This window comes from Neophocaena asiaeorientalis, unplaced genomic scaffold (assembly GCF_003031525.2).
Source record: "Neophocaena asiaeorientalis asiaeorientalis breed wild unplaced genomic scaffold, Neophocaena_asiaeorientalis_V1.1 scaffold129, whole genome shotgun sequence".
Lineage (NCBI taxonomy): Eukaryota > Metazoa > Chordata > Mammalia > Artiodactyla > Phocoenidae > Neophocaena > Neophocaena asiaeorientalis.
Window position 1 is genome coordinate 6478260 of NW_020172446.1, and position 16138 is coordinate 6494397.

The 16138-nt window shown below is 50.3% G+C and overlaps 2 protein-coding genes across 2 annotated transcripts in view; one reads left to right on the forward strand and one right to left on the reverse strand.

Moving 5' to 3' along the window:
• The first annotated feature begins 4841 nt into the window (after positions 1–4841).
• SERPINF1 (serpin family F member 1) lies at positions 4842–13455 on the forward strand. Its single transcript, XM_024735644.1, has 7 exons — positions 4842–6366; positions 8036–8234; positions 8861–9016; positions 9406–9609; positions 11050–11192; positions 12393–12603; positions 13069–13455. The coding sequence occupies exons 1-7, from the start codon at positions 6289–6291 to the stop codon at positions 13326–13328; spliced, it is 1251 nt and encodes a 416-aa protein (XP_024591412.1). The 5' UTR covers positions 4842–6288; the 3' UTR covers positions 13329–13455.
• A 122-nt stretch (positions 13456–13577) lies between these two features.
• SMYD4 (SET and MYND domain containing 4) overlaps positions 13578–16138 on the reverse strand; it is a 43433-nt gene continuing 40872 nt past the window's right edge. Inside the window, exon 11 of the mRNA XM_024735634.1 lies at positions 13578–15722. Coding sequence (XP_024591402.1) covers positions 15569–15722 — 154 coding nt within the window. The 3' untranslated portion in view covers positions 13578–15568. The remainder of the gene's footprint in view (positions 15723–16138) is intronic.

Sequence of the window (16138 nt, forward strand, 5' to 3'; positions counted from 1 at the left end):
TGTATATGTATAACTGATTTACTTTGCTGTACAGCAGAAACTAACACAACATTGTAAATCAACTATACTCCAATAAAAAAATTTTTTTAAATATAAATGTTAAAAAAAAGGTTCTGCAAAAACAGAAATTGTTTTTCAGAAACATTTAAACCTCTAATGCACCTACAGTTAATCTGTGTGCATGGTGTGAGACAGGGATCCAGTTTTAAATTGTCCACAGGACAGTAACGCCTTCCCACCTTTCTATGCTTACCTCATTCTTATTCAAGACTCAGCTTAGATTCATATATTCCAGCTGTGCTGCCATGATACCCTATAGAGCAGTGCTGTCCAGTAGAAATACAATGCCAACCGCATATGTAATTCAAGATTTCCTAGCAGCCACATTAAAAAAGAAATAGGTGAAATTAATTTTAACAATATATTTATTTAACCTAATATATGTAATCAGGGTCAACATTACTGAGATAGTTCACATTCTTTTTCATACTAAATGTTCAAAATCTAGTGTGTACTTTATACTTACAGCAGATCACAACTCAGACTGGCCACATTTCAATTGCTCCATGGCCACGTGTGGTTAGTGGCTATCATATTGGATGGCATGGCTGTAGAGACTGCTATCACAGAATGTGCCGAATTATACGATCTGTCCTCACGTCATCCTCTGTTATTAGCCAGTGAGCTTCTGAAGGGTGGGCACTGAGTCTTAGTCATCTGTCAATTTTTGGTTGAATGGATTGAACTCTGGAGACTTCCCTCGTGGTCCAGTGGCTAAGACTCCGAGCTCCCAATGTAGGGGACCTGGGTTCGATCCCTGGTCAGGGAACTAGATCCCACGTACCACACAACTAAGAGCCTTCATGCTGTAACTAAAGATCCCGCAGGCAGAAACTAAGATCCCTCATGTCACAACTAAGACCTGGTACAGCCAAATAGATAATAAAATTTTTAAAAAAGAAATGATTGAACTCTTTTTTTTTTTTTTTGGCTGCAGCCTGTGGGATCCTAGTTTCCTGACCAGGGATCGAACCTGGACCCCGTGCAGTGGAAACGTAGAGTTCTAGTCACTGGACCGCCAGGGATGAACTCTTGACTGTTGATACACTCTTCCTTATATAAAGCCGAATCTGGTTCACTGGAAATTTCCAGGGGCCCTAGCTCTGCTCCCTGGAGCCTCACAGGAGGTGAAGTTCCCCTAAATTTTCTCTTCCTCTAAATATCCCAGAGGCTCTCCCTTCCTTTTCTGATCCCTCCTTGTCTGAATGACCACTGGACTTCTGACCAGGATCCACACATGCCTAGAAAACGTTTTGGTACATTCCCCAATTATTTCCCATGTCAGTATTTTAGTTTCACAACTGCATTGCAAGTTCCTAAACGCCCCAAGGTGAGCAAGGCCTCGGTGGTCTCCTCCCAGGTGATCTCTGCGGTGCCCAGGTGGGTGGCAGGCACACACGCTCAGCCTCCTCTCAGGACTAATGTTTACAGTTCATGTCATTCTTCCTCTGGTCAGATATTTCCCCACTGCCTTTTCTGATCTTCAGAAATCAGAGCATTTCAGGGCTAAAAAAGCACACAGACATCCCAGTACCAACCCCTCGTTCTCCAGCTGAGGAAAGGTAGGAGCCATGAGTGATGTCTTGCCCCAAATCCGAGTACCAGAGCCAAGGACCAGGAAAAACCCAGAGTCCCAGTTCTGGGCCACTGTTTCCTCTATTCCGGCCTCCTCCTGGGCCTCCTCCTGCGAGACTCTTCCTTAGTCCTGGCTCCCACCCAGGCTGGCCAGGCTGCCCTGTTGGGTGGGAATGCCAGGACCCCAAAGAAGGTCTGGTGGAACAGGTGTGTGAATGTGTCTGTCTGGGGGTGTGTAGTGGAAGGGCAGCTGTGGGTTAAAGTTAACACCGGACAGTGATGCAATCACAGACTCCAAATTGAGTGCAGGTCGCTTTAAGAAAGGAGTAGCTGTAATCTGAAGCCTGCTGGACGCTGGATTAGGAGGCAGCAGAAAAAGCTCTGGGGTTTACAGAAGCCCCCTCAGTGTACAGACCTAGGCTGGGCGCGGAGCTGCAGCACACTCACAGGTAAAGAGCTCCCTGTCTGGTCTGCATGTGTGTCTGGGGAAGAAGGGAGGCTCCTCTGGGCTGGGGGGATGGGGGTGAAGCAGGGGTACTTCAGGGAAGAGAAAAGAGGGGTGTAAGGGAGAGGAGGTGGGGAGACAGTAGTTCCTGCAGCTTGGGCACCAGGGTGAGTAGGTTAGAGAGGGTAGAGGGAGTTGGGGGTCAGAGCCCACTTATCCCCCAACCCTACTGTACCACTAGGAGAAGAGGTTGGAAAGACTCCTGAATGAAATGGGTGGGAAACAATGGAGGGGGGTCATGGCGGGGAAGAAGCAGAGAGCTTGGCTGCTGGGCCAGGTCTGAGCATCACTTCAGGGGGCTCTGCAGCCTTGGGGGAAGGAGGCTGTCGGGGAGCTGTACCTCCACTGGGGCAGTCAGGGAAGCAGCCCATCCTGCAGCCCAGCCATGGCTTGGGCTCGGCTCCCCGCTGCCTTTTCAAAATCAACTGGTGCTGATTTCAAAGGTAACTTCCCGACACTGCCAAGCAGCTGGCCTGTGGGGAGGCTTCCGGGCAGGGCTGGGATGGAGGACAGCTGGGTCCTTCTATCCAGTACCCACCCTTTTTCTTTGGCCAAATCAGCTGCCAGTAAACGCTGGGCGACCAGTGGGGGTTTGGCCTCTCACCAACAATGACCACTATTTTGCCCAGCTGGTGTATGGGATTTGGGGGCTCAGCTGCTGGAGCTGGAGAAAAGGGCTGCCCGCACCCTTGGTGCTCCCTGGGACAAGCCACAGTAAGGAGCGGGTCTGGGCCAAAGAAAAACTTCAGGCTTCCCAGAAACCCCATCATTGTCTGGCCCAGGCGGGTCCACCAAGAGTTCAGCCCTCAGCCTGAGGGGAGGGAGGGGAAGCGGGCCAGGCAATTCTGTCCCTAAGGCTGGTCCTTCTGGGGTGTGGGGGGGGGTGAAACTCATGGGTGCCCTGGCCCCACTCATTCAGGTTCCAAAACTTCAGAAAAAAAGTCGCCTGCGCACTGATGGGGTCACCACGGTGGGGTGGGCCTGGAGGGACCCCTCGGAATCTCCCTCCCAGAGCCAGGGCAGAGGGTGGTGCCCTTCCCTGCACTGCCCATGAGGCCCACTGCCATGTGGCTTGGAGGCTGTGCGGTCCTGGGAGGAGGAGGAGGGATGGTGTTCGTCTCACAACTGGGTTTAATCTGAAACACATGTACTGGCTCAAACTTATCCTCCCAGCTTGAAGGCAAGATCACAAAATCAGTTCCTTGTGTTTCTTGATTTGGGCAATGTGGCAGGAAGGCAGGTCTGAGTTTGGCCCGACTGGGAGGATATCTACCTCCTCTCCCTGCCCTCCCCCGCCTGGTAGGACAGGAATCTGGCTTGGACACTGCCCTTTGGACAGGATGGCACCATTGTCCCTGTGCCCCTGGCCAGGCGAAGGAGGCCTGGACAAGCCCACGGAACAGTCATCTTGGACAGGGCACCGAGTGTGCTCAGAGGAGCCCCCATGCAGACCCTTACTCTCTACCCTCTCACTGCCCTTGCAGGGGGTTTTCAATCATCTCTCCACTTCCCTCATCCCCAGGGCTTGAGGTGGGGGATTCAGACCTGGAGACTGGCTCTGGGCCAGCTGTGGACCCAGGTGCCTTTCCCTGCCAGGGTGGCTCACCTCATCTTTAGTCCTCAGTCCACTCACGTGGTGACAAGTGATCACATGACCCGAGGTTTGGGCTCAGACTCTGTAGGGACTCCTACAGAGAAGATCCACCTTCAAGTGCATTTGAACTTGGTTTCCTTAAACACCATGCCAGGATGACAGCTCCCACCTCCTCCCTCCTATCTCAGTTCCCTACCCTGGCCCAGGAACTAGAGCTGACAGCTTTCCCTCTAGCCCGGCATCTCACTGAATTTCCAGTCTCCGCTAAGCCAGTCTGCTGAGGCTCAGCCAGGGAAGGCCCCTGCCAGCTCTGGGTGGGGCTGGCCGGGTGGAGAGAGCAGCTGTGAGCCTGGATCGCCTTAAGGGCTCTATCTTGCACTGCAGAAAGCTTTTCCGTTGTCTCAATGGAAGACTTCTCCCTGAGTAGCAGGGGCAGCCATGGGGAAGAGCAGCTGGCTGAGAACACAAGGGTCTGTGGAACTCACTGCGAGACACGTGCTCGAGATCAGCGTTTAGATAGAAAGCCAGGCTGGGGCCCACAGGCCGTCCGGCCGTGAGCCGAGCAAACTCAGAGGCCATCTTTTCTTTTGCGGCCTTTCATGCTCTACAGTGTTGTCCGGTGGCTTATTAGACTTAATTTTAAGGATTTTGACCAAAAATCACACACTGCACTCTTAATTTTCCTATTTGTTCTGAGAAGTCAGGAAAGTGTGTGTGTGTGTGTGTGTGTGTGTGTGTGTTTATGGGTATATGAAAGGAAGAGCGAGCTTGAGACCCTTGGCCTGTGTGTGTGCACACAAGGGTGTATTTGTGCTGCAGGGGAGGGGAGGGGCAGGGAAGACAGATGATAAGTTCTTTTTTTTTTAAATAAATTTGTTTGTTTATTTATTTATTTATTTTTGGCTGCGTTGGGTCTTCGTTGCTGTGCGCAGGCTTTCTCTAGTTGCAGCAAGCCGGGGCTACTCTTCGTTGCAGTGTGTGGGCTTCTCATTGTGGTGGCTTCTCTTGTTGCGGAGCACGGGCTCTAGGCACGCGGGCTTCAGTAGTTGTGGCTTGCGGGCTCTAGAGCGCAGGCTCAGTAGTTGTGGCGCACGGGCTTAGTTGCTCCGCGGCATGTGGGATTTCCCGGACCAGGGCTCGAACCTGTGTCCCCTGCATTGGCAGATGGATTCTCAACCACTGTGCCACCAGGGAAGCCCAGATGATAAGTTCTTGACATGGCAGTATGGATGGAGGGAGAGCAGAGGTCCTGGTTGCTGAGACCTTGTCCCACGTTCTAACCAGAAGGCCTCTCAGAAGATCTTATTTATGAACACCCCCAGCTGCCTTCCTCCCCTCCCACCTCCACATCCTGATTCCAGGGGTGTGCTCATAGAGGCAATGAATGCAGGAAGGCAAGGAATGGGGGAGCCGTAGACCCAGAGTTCCCTTTTCCCTTGTGGTCCAGGGGTCAGACCAGAGTCCTATCCAAAGAGGCTACTGCTCAGGAGGTAAAGGGACTTGGCTGGTCTTACTAAGAAGTGGGGTTACTTAACCTGAAGGGAAGAATTCGTGGAGGTTTCAGAGCTAGATCCGAGCTAGTGGGGGGAAGAGGACATGGCTACCCCCAGGGAGAAGGGGGGCCCTGGGGTTCCAGGAGTAGGGAGACACATTTTGACTCAGGGATCATTGGAGAACTCACCTGTCTCTGGTGTCACTCACTAAGTGCTATGAAGGCATCATCTAATTAATTCTCATCAAAATAGATAAGTACTATTTGATTTCCATTTTACAAGAGAAGACACTGGGATTTAGAGAGGTATTAAGACACAGAATTGAGGGGAATCCCCTGGCGGTCCAGTGGTTAGGACTCAGCACTTTCACTGCTGGGGCCCGGGTTCGATCCCTTGTCGGGGAACTAAGATCCTGCAAGCCGCACAAAGAAGACACAGAATTGAGATTTGAACCCAGGCTGTCTGACACTAGACCCAGCACTCCTAACCATGAGAGTAAGAGCTTCTGACACAGAACTGTCCAAGAAGGGAACAAGTTGCTTATGAGGCCACAGGTTCCAGGGCAGAGGAATTCAAGGAGAGAGTTTGAGAACTTGGGGGTAGCAGGGGCTGGACCAGATGCCCCCATTCTCTATATTCTGTGATTCTACATCTGAGACCTAGGTTCTGCCCCCATGCTTTTACTAGACATTGACCCAAATCCTATATCAAGAGATGGTCAGTGTGCCTGCAGGGAAAAGCCCATGTCCACACAGAGGAGCCCACTGCTGGGTCTTCACTACCCTGGAGGTTTAGGCTCAAAGGTGGGTCTCCTGGCACACACAATGGATGAGAGCACAAGCTCGCCATAGGACTGTGAGCTGTGAGGCAGGGGGAGGGCTGGGGAGATGCTGAGAGGGTGGGATCAGCAAGCTAAGGGGCCACTTCCAGCCCGGGGAGGCTGGAGGGAAGGTGCCTAGCCCTGCCAAGGCCCTGCTACGTGCCCAGGGTGGCCGGGTGTTGCAGGGTGGTGGGTGAAGGAAGCAGCCTGCCACCCCTTTTGCTTTCTTGCAGGCCCCAGGATGCAGGCCTTTGTGCTACTCCTCTGGACTGGAGCCCTCCTCGGGTACGGCAGCTGCCAGAACACGGGCCTGGAGGAGGTCAGAGTCGGGGTGTGTGTGGTGGGGGCCTGGGGGGGGCCTAAGCAATTCCAGCCCCTCCTCAGTAGGCAGCACGGGAGGCAGGACAACACCCAGGTTGCAGGCCAGGCTCTGGCCTTTCTGTCTAGACAGGGCCTTGGTTTTTCCATCAGCAAAACATTAAGTGTCTCACCCTGCCTTTCACAGAACAGAGTGGGGACAAACGTAAGATCCAACAAGGTGAAAGGCAAAAACGCTCTAACAAGTCCAGGGCTGTCCCTTCAGTGAAGACCTTTTCTCATTACCTTGCATTACTTGTGGGTCTCATTGAGTGGGTGGTGGCCTTGGATATTTGTTCCAGTCCTGACCAGGGTGCAGCAGAGGTGTGAGAGTGTGGAAAGGCCTCTTTCCTGTCCAGAGAGAGCACAGTCGGGTTGCAGAGGCAGACGCTGAGAAGCCTATGCTATGTGACAGTGGCGGTGGGGGAGTGACTGTCACACAAGGGACCAGGGTACTTCTGGACCAGTCCCTTGTCTTCTTTTTTTAAAAAATTAATTAATTAATTTTTGGTTGTGTTGGGTTTTCATTGCTGCGTGTGGGCTTTCTCTAGTTGAGGCGAGCGGGGGCTACTCTTCGCCGCGGTGCGTGGGCTTCTCATTCGGTGGCTTCTCTTGTTGCGGAGCACGGGCTCTAGGCATGTGGGCTTCAGTAGTTGTGGCATGTGGGCTCAGTAGTTGTGGCTCGTGGGCTCTACAGAGCAGGCTCAGTAGTTGTGGTGCACACGCTTAGTCGCTCCGCGGCATGTGGGATCTTCCCGGACCAGGGCTCGAAACTTCTCAACCACTGCACCACCAGGGAAGTCCCTGGACTTTGTCTTGAGTTCCAAGTTTGAATTCTGGTTCAACCTCTCACTAGCTTTATCATCTTAGACAAGTCACTGTTACTTGAGTCTGTTTTCTTATCTATAAAATGGGATTAAAAATATCCTTACAGGGCCATCACAGACAGTCACTTATTTTTTATCTACTGAACACCTACTCTGTAGGTGCTGGGGATGGGTGGAAATATGGAAGACTCAGTTCTGGCTTTCAAGGAACTCAGAGTTTTGAGATAGTAGTCTTTGGTGGTATCATCTACATTGACTAGTATGAAATGAAGTAAGTCAAATAAAAAGAACTAGCACAGAGGCTGGCACATGGTAGGCGGTTAATACAGAAGTGGTAGTTGACTCTGAAAAAATGGTCAGAAAGCCAAAAGGTGCCTTCAGATTGGGGCCATCGGGGAAAGTCTGTGGTGGAGGGGGTGATATCTCATCAGGGCCATGAAAGACAGGAAGGGTTTGATAGGAGGGTCCAGGTGGAGACCCGCGAGCAGTGCGCAAGGGTAAGCAGACAGGGAGCCTGTCTGGCCTGAGAACAGAATTTCTTGGGAAGGGGGACTCCTCTCCTCTTATTTATTTTTAATGTGTTACAGGCCTGAGGCTCACAGGTCACTGGTGCTTAAAGCTGGCCAGCTAACTTCTCCCCAGCAGAGCGCCCCTACAGGAGCAGGGGGCACAGACTCACTCCGTTAGGCTAAGCGTACCATCCTCAGGCAGGACAGCCCTCAGGACCAGAAGGACAGTCCCACACAAAGCGATGAGACCAGTCATCCTGTACTCATCTGCACTGGTCCTTGTGCTCAAATGCAGGGCTCCCTGGCCCCCGAGACCACGGGGCTGCCAGTGGAGGAAGAGGACCCCTTCTTCAAGGTCCCTGTGAACAAGCTGGCGGCCGCTGTCTCCAACTTTGGCTACGACTTGTACCGCGTGAGATCCAGAGAGAGCCCCGCTGCTAATGTGCTCCTGTCTCCGCTCAGCGTGGCCACGGCGCTCTCTGCCCTTTCGCTGGGTGAGTTCCTGGATGCAGAAAGCCCTGCATCCTAGAGCTGCCCTCCGGCCTCTGCACATATCTGACTCTAAGCCCTGGAGACACTTCACTCAGGGAGGGTGAAGAGGGCCGAGAGGCTGGGCCTGGGGGTCCCGGCGTGTGCGGAGTGGGAGCTCCGGGGGGCAGAGCACTGCTGACCTGGGTGTGTGGCCTCGGGACCACTTACTGACATTCCTTAAGCGAGCTTCTCCTACGTGCCAGCCTCGTCGGTGTGGCTAGGTTCTGGGGACACAACTGCACACAAACAGGCACGGTATGTGCCGTCGCTCGGGTCACACAGCTGAGCTCACGGGGGAAACGAATAAACAGGAAACTGCAGAACAGTCTGGTAAGTGTTGTGATGGGAGAAGCACAGGGACTTGAACCCTCACTCCCACCCTTCTATCTCTCTAGGCCTGATGCCTTTAGCCTACCTTCAGGAAAATCTATTTTTCCTCCATTGCCTTCAAATTCCTTTCCACCTAGAACGTCCCCAGTACCAGCAGACAAGAAGACAGGGTGTGGTGTCCCTGCCCCGTCCCAGGAGCTGGCCTGACTTGGGCCCCAGTGGGCAGTTACAGAGGTTCACACGTCCATCCCTCTGGCAGGAGCGGAGCAGCGGACAGAATCCAGCATTCACCGGGCTCTCTACTATGACCTGATCAGCAAGCCAGACATTCACGATACCTATAAGGAACTCCTTGCCTCCGTCACCGCCCCGGAGAAGAACCTCAAGAGTGCTTCCCGTATCGTCTTTGAGAGGAGTGAGTCACCCGGGCTGCCTGAGGCGCGTGGGGCTCTGTGCTGCACATGGGGGTTTCCTTCTAAACACCAGAGCACGTCTGCTCTGGCCAGGCCTGGCCCTGGGGGGCGGCAGGAAGGGGCCCTGTGAACCCAGAGAGGATCGGAAAGAGGAAATGGGCCGAGGGAGGCAGTGGGAGGGTCGGGCGAGGGCAGTGGTGTGAAGAGAAACAGTAATGAGTGAGATCTGTTGTTCCCCGTCCAGTGCCTGGGGAAGCTGGCACAGAGCCCTGGCGTGTCCCGGGAAGATGCCAGGCAGGAAGTCAGGGCCTGCTGAGGGTCAACCAGAACCTCTCAGAGAGGATGCTGGGTTAGCTCAGAGCACAGTAACCTCTGCCCCGTCTCTTTGCAGAGCTGCGGATAAAAGCCAGCTTTGTCGCACCCCTGGAAAAGTTGTATGGGACCAGGCCCAGGATCTTGACCGGCAACAATCACCTGGACCTTCAGGAGATTAACAACTGGGTGCAGGCCCGGATGAAAGGGAAAATCGCTAGGTCCACGAGGGAGATGCCCAGTGGAGTCAGCATTCTCCTTCTTGGTGTGGCTTACTTCAAGGGTGAGGGCTTCTCCACTCGGCTTTTGGCCAAGGGTAGACAATAAGTGTCAGATGGGGCCAGGAAAGAGGGGGAGTCAAAGAAGGCAGAGGAGGACCCAGGAGAGGCACCTGCCTGAGGGCTGCCCGCTTGCCATCAAACCCAAGGCAAACATTGGATAAGTGCCTACAAAGTGTAAGGGGCCGTAGAGAAAGACTCGCAGAGGTAAGGGGGCACTCCCACTCTTGCACCTGTTTGGGGAAGGCACTGGTAGACTTCTGGCTGGAGCCAGGTGAGGGTCCAGGCCCAGCTCTGCCTGTACTGGCTGGAGAGCCCTGCACAAGCTTCATAGCCTTTTGGGGCCTGTTTTCTCGTCTCTCACTCAGGGACGATACACTGACTTCAGGGACGATACACTGACTTCAGGGACACTCTGTGTCGTCTCCCATCTTTTTTTTTTTTTAACATCTTTATTGGAGTATAACTGCTTCACAATGGTGTGCTAGTCTCTGCCTTACAACAAAATGAATCAGCCATACATATACATATATCCCCATATCCCCTCCCTCTTGAGCCTCCCTCCCACCCTCCCTATCCCACCCCTCTAGGTGGTCACAAAGCACAGAGCTGATGTCCCTGTGCTATGCGGCTGCTTCCCACTAGCTATTTTACATTTGGTAGTGTATGTATGTCCATGCCACTCTCTCACTTCACCCCAGCTTCCCCTTCCCCTTCCCCCATCTCCCATCTTCACACGGACCCTAGCACCATGCCCGGAGCACACAGCAGGTCGTTGATAAACCGTTGTTAGTTTTCTAACAACATTCTTCTAGGCTGTGTTGATATGCCCGAGTCTGTTCCACGGGCCCAGTGTGAGGCCAGCCCGATTCGTGAGCCTTGGGTCGGATTTTGGGCAGCCTCCCCTTAAAATGTCTATCAGGCAGAGTGGACCCCTAAACTCCTAGAGAAAAGTCCTCCCTGAAGCACTGAGCTCCAGGACGTGAAAGAAGCTGTTACAGGCCACGTTAAACTATCGGCTGGCTGTGTGAGCACTGGTAAGCACTTCACCTCTCTGGGGTTCCAGGCTTTTTCAGCTATGAGAGGGTTGATGACATGATGTCGAGGTCCCTTCCAGCTCTGGCCTCCCTGGATTGTCTTCCGGACACAACACTGTAGACGTGTACACCAGTTTACCTTTCTCCTAGGCTATCACAGAACTTGAATAAACCCGACAATCCACCTATTTCCTCCTGAGTTTACGTATGGAAGGTATTCAGGACCCTAGAAATTTTGTGGTCCAGACTGCACATTCTGAGATAGAGCTATTCCCTGATGTATCAGGGCCTCTGACGACTAAGATTCCTGAAGCCAGGCAATTTTCAGCAATATGCTTTGGTCTCAGCACGGTCCCAACGCCTTTCTGGTCTCCTGGGGCTCAGGGCACTCCATTTGTTTCATTCCAGGGCAGTGGGTAACAAAGTTTGACTCCAGAAAGACCTCCCTAGATGATTTCCACTTGGATGAGGAGAGGACCGTGAAAGTCCCCATGATGTCAGACCCTAAGGCCATTTTACGCTACGGCTTGGATTCTGATCTCAACTGCAAGGTCTGTAGGGGTAGAGTGAGTAGTGGGTGCAGGGACAGGCAGGATGGTGTAGTGGGAATAGAATGAATTTTGAGATCTGACAGCGGTCTAAATTTTACCTGCTGTGGACTTTCAGTAAGTTAATAGTTTCTCTGAGCCTTTTTTCCTCAAAATAAAGGGGCATAGTTATCTAAACTTATCCTCTCATGCAGGGTTTCTGGTAAGGGTTGATAAGGTAATGTGAAATGGGCCCTCAAGACTGGGCACTCAAGGGACTTCCCTGGTGGTCCAGCGGTTAAGACCATGCTTTCAATGCAGGGGATGTGGGTTTAGGGAACTAAGATCCCACATGCTGTGCGGCACCCCCCCAAAAAAGTATGCAGGGGAGTGTCATGATCAACGTATACTATATGTCTGAATAAATCTGAAAAAACGTTAATAAGCATGAAATTAAAGAATTTAAAAAGAAGATTGGGCACTCAAATGCTGGTGTTAATTCTTGTCTTTTCTTTCCTTCTTTTTCTCTTTTTTTTGGGGGGAGAACTTGTATTTCTAGAAGTCAAAGTTAAACTTTCAAAAACCGTCACAACTCCAAACTGCTGGCCTTCTAAGTCTTTCCTACCTGACTTTTGAAAATTCGAAGTCAGTAGTTCTTAACTTTTTTCTTTGGAGATCGGACAAAACACCTGAAGCACTGGACAGAAATGCCGCGTATGCATTTCTGTAGATGATTTCAGGGGCTCTTGGGACCTCTGATGCCATCTGTCCTGTGGACCTGAGGTTAAGGACCGCTGCTCAAAGGACCATTGTATTGCTCCTTCTGTGTGCTCTGCCCGGAGTCCCCATTTCTAGTCCAGGGCTCTGTACATAACAGATGATCAGTAACTGTTGGCAGACAAACCTTGGGAGAAAACACAGACCTGGAATTCAATTCTAGCTCTTTAGAACGACAGGAGAAAAATTCTTTCAGTAGATAACTTCAGTTGGTATTAGGCCCAGGTAAGAAAGGACAATGGCCTACTTTTTGAAGAAACATCAGTAGACATCTTGCTGCCGGAAAGCAATTAGCTTAGAGGGACAACTGTTACATAGATGAGGGGCTGGGAAAGCGTGGCAGGGCCTGGTTACAGGAGAGGAGAAGGCGGCTTGGGGGTGTGTGCCTATCTCTAGGCTCCTGGCCTCCAAAGGACTAACGCATGTGCTTCCTCCCTGTTGTGTCAGATTGCCCAGCTGCCCTTGACCGGCAGCATGAGTATCATTTTCTTCCTGCCTCTGAAAGTGACCCAGAACCTGACCATTATAGAAGAGAGCCTCACCTCTGAGTTCATTCATGACATAGACCGAGAACTGAAGACTGTTCAAGCGGTCCTGACCATCCCCAAGCTGAAGCTGAGTTACGAAGGCGAACTCACAAAGTCCATGCAGGAGATGAGTATGTTTCTGCAAGACCTCTTTGCTCCTGGGGTGGGTGGGGTAGCGTCTTTGAGCCTTCCACCTTGCTAAGCGGAACCCCAAGGCTCCATGGCATTGCACCGAGGCCAGGGATGACTCCTTAATTCTAATAGTGCTGGAGGGGAAGACTGAACTGCCTTCCTTATCAGACTCACTCCTCAGCCCCAAGAGCATACGTCTTAGAACAGCAACTCAGAACACTGCCTCTCAAGATAGGTCTGCTGACCTGGTTTCTAATCTTAACCTCACTTGCTGTGTGCTCCTGGGCAAGTCACTTAACCCTTAACCAGCCCAGAGCTCTACACACCTCACAGGTCAAAAGTGGTTGTTCCACTCCCAGCTTGCTTGCCTTCTCGAGAATCAGAATTTAAGAGTCAGGACTGTACTCTTCCTTGGGGTGTTGATGAGGCAAGGTTTTAACGGAAATCCCTCTCGATCTCTGCAGAGCTGCAGTCCTTGTTTGATTCACCAGACTTTAGCAAGATCACGGGCAAACCTATCAAACTTACTCAAGTGGAACATCGCAATGGCTTTGAGTGGAATGAAGATGGGGCGGGTACCACCCCCAGCCCAGGGCTCCAGCCTGCCCACCTCACCTTCTCTCTGGACTATCACCTTAACCAACCTTTCATCTTTGTACTGAGGGACACAGACACAGGGGCCCTTCTCTTCATAGGCAAAATTCTGGACCCCAGGGGCACTTAATACTCCAATTTAGTGTTCAAATACCCCAGAAGAAAACGCTAGAGGGATGGCAGCTTATATATTCCATGAAGGCTGCCCCTATGTTTCAATGTATACTTTGCAATAAAAGTGCTTTATCCTTAACTTTTGTTACCCTGTTCCTCCTATTCTGAGCTATGTTAAATTTAATATGAAGATAAATAACCCTTTAGGAATTTGCTGGTCCTGTATTTATAGCCTGGGTCTAACTAAACTCTGCAGAGAAAGTCACCAGGTGAGATAAGAACTATAGTTGTAAAAAAAAAAAAAAAGAACTGTAGTTGTTTGCATTGTATGATGTCGGGATGGATTCTCTGCTCTGTGGGATTTATACTCTAGGTCACTAATCCCCCGGGAAGGAACTTCCTGTCTCCACAATCGGTGGACCATGCTCTTAAATACACCGGACTTTAGGTTTTAATGCAAGCACGGATATCCCCCCCATCAAGCTAATGTCACCTGACAACACAGGATAACATGCAGACAGATAAGGGAGGAAGTCTGTAACTTCAGGACAGAATTCTTTATTTTATAGAGCATTTAAAGAAAGCTCTCAGGTTCACATAAAATGAGGTCTGCTATGTAAAATTCTACACATATTCTTTTTAAGGAAGGGGGCCTATTTTACAAAGTACAACAGAACCTCCTTTTTCAGGAACATGAAACATGCCGAGTGTTTGGAAAAGAACTACAGAATTGGTCAAGACTAAATTTTTCTTCTTGAAAGAGTTAGCTCTACCAAAACATCTCATTGGCCACAGCCCTTGCCAAAGTGAGTTAGTAGAAAGGAAGATAAATGCGATTCTGCCTGCCCTTCATTCAAATATTTGAGTGTGAACCATTTTCTGAACACTGAGCTTCCTGAAAAGCTACTCCCAGGCAGCTTCAGGGCTATTCAGTTCCTGATTATAACGCCGGGGCAACCACTGGGCACTTCTTGGGCATGGCTGGGGTGGGCAAACTCTCAAAGCAGTGCGTATTCTTTTCCACCAACTCATCTGAACCACATGGTCCCCAGTGGTGATAGAGCACCGAGGGTTTAGACCCAGAGTCTCCCGGCCTTCTGACTGGGATGGGGTTTAGACTATTGCTATACATCCAGGTAGACAACAGCTATCATTCCTACTTTTTGTCTCTTAAGTGTGAAACCACTAGCAGCAATGCCCACACCCTCAGCTTCTTCTGAAGTTGTTTTTTTTTTTTCCCTTCTCATTAATTATGCAGTCTGTATTTCATTTGCCTGCTTGGGGAGGTAGAAAAAAGAGGTCTCTTTTCAGGCTTGCTAATAAACAGAACTCAGAAACGATGTGTTATAAAGTCATTGCTACAAGCTTGATTTTATTAGTGTTTGGTCAGTGAGTCTGCCCAGAGTATAGAATGAAAACCAGAGAATAAGGACTCGAAAACTGGTAGAAAACAAATTTAGAGTTGCCATCCTAGGAAGAAATTCCCCAACAATAAAATGGCCCCATATTTATTTCTCTATTCACAATTTATACTCCACTGGTTTTAACAAAGGCTTCAAGGAAGCTAGGTACCATAAATGAAACTATACCTCCAGAGGTAAGGAGCCTCTCTAATTTCTTACTTATAATTATTTTTCAATTACAATACGGCTATTAAGAGTTTAAGTTCCCACTGGAGTGGTACACAACATTTCATTACTACTAGAAACCAAAGGAATGTTCCAGGGAAACAGACTATCATCATTTAGTGAGGTGGCGTCTAGCCAAAACCCCAGGCTAACATCCAGATGCCTGCAGATCAGCTAAAATCCTTTTAAAGGGCTTAGGTTCTCCAGATACCAGTTTTAAGTTTTTTTCTGGGAACCAGGAGTTTTTGTTGCAGAGCAGTTAACTACTTCAAGAAACATTCATCAAAATAGGTGAGCAATAGGGAGGGTGGGAGGGAGGGAGGCGCAAGAGGGAAGAGATATGGGAACATATGTATATGTATAACTGATTCATTTTGTTATAAAGCAGAAACTAACACACCATTGTAAAGCAATTATACTCCAATAAAGATGTAGAAAGAAAAAAAAAAAACATAGGTGAGCACGTCTCTAACTGCAAAGCTTTCTAAGCCCTCCCCTCCCCTCAAACACTAGGCTTGTGACTGTCAGGCAAGTCCTGTATTGTTTGGCGACAGCTCAGCAGCAACAGACCCTCTTTAACTCCTCCCACACGGGCTCCTTCCCTGTTGGTCAAGGTCCCCTTGGGACCCTATTCGTTGGGTCCCACAGGGATGGGCGGCAAGTCCAACAAACAGGATTTCATCTTTTGTAGCTCCTGGATCTCGTCATTCCAAGGGCCATAGTGCACCAGCAGAACCTTTTCTGCCTGTTGTATTGTGTTCAGAGCTTCGGGTATTGCAAACCTGAACCAAAGGAGGTAAGAGGAGTGAATCCACCCATTCAATCAGGCAAACATTAACTGAGGGCCTACTCATACCCTGTGGAGAATGTAAAGTAGATCATTTTTGTCTTCAAGGATCTTACAATCTAGAAGGGCAGATAAGACTCTCAGAAACACACTGAAAGGCAGAGTTTGAGATGAGAGTTATGAAAAAAAGGTATAAAGATTCCAGGATTCTGAGAAACAGGCAGATCTCAAAGCACTAATCTGATATTTACCCCAAGGTTTACTCAGCAGTCTCTGCCTTAGAGTCATGGAGTCCGCCTATGGCCTGACTCTGCAGCCCTTTCCCTCTCTCTGATGGGGTGGACTGCCTCTATGTCTTGGGTATCAGGTCCACCCACCTCATAATCCTAGGACCCAGCTTCAAACACTTTC

Excerpts from the sequence above, each read along its gene's own strand:
- SERPINF1 (XM_024735644.1), top strand. The coding sequence starts at position 6,289 with ATGCAGGCCTTTGTGCTACTCCTCTGGACTGGAGCCCTCCTCGGGTAC. Across the intron at positions 8,235-8,860 it reads GCTCTCTGCCCTTTCGCTGG|GAGCGGAGCAGCGGACAGAA; the intron begins GTGAGTTCCTGG and ends TCCCTCTGGCAG. Across the intron at positions 9,610-11,049 it reads TGGTGTGGCTTACTTCAAGG|GGCAGTGGGTAACAAAGTTT; the intron begins GTGAGGGCTTCT and ends GTTTCATTCCAG.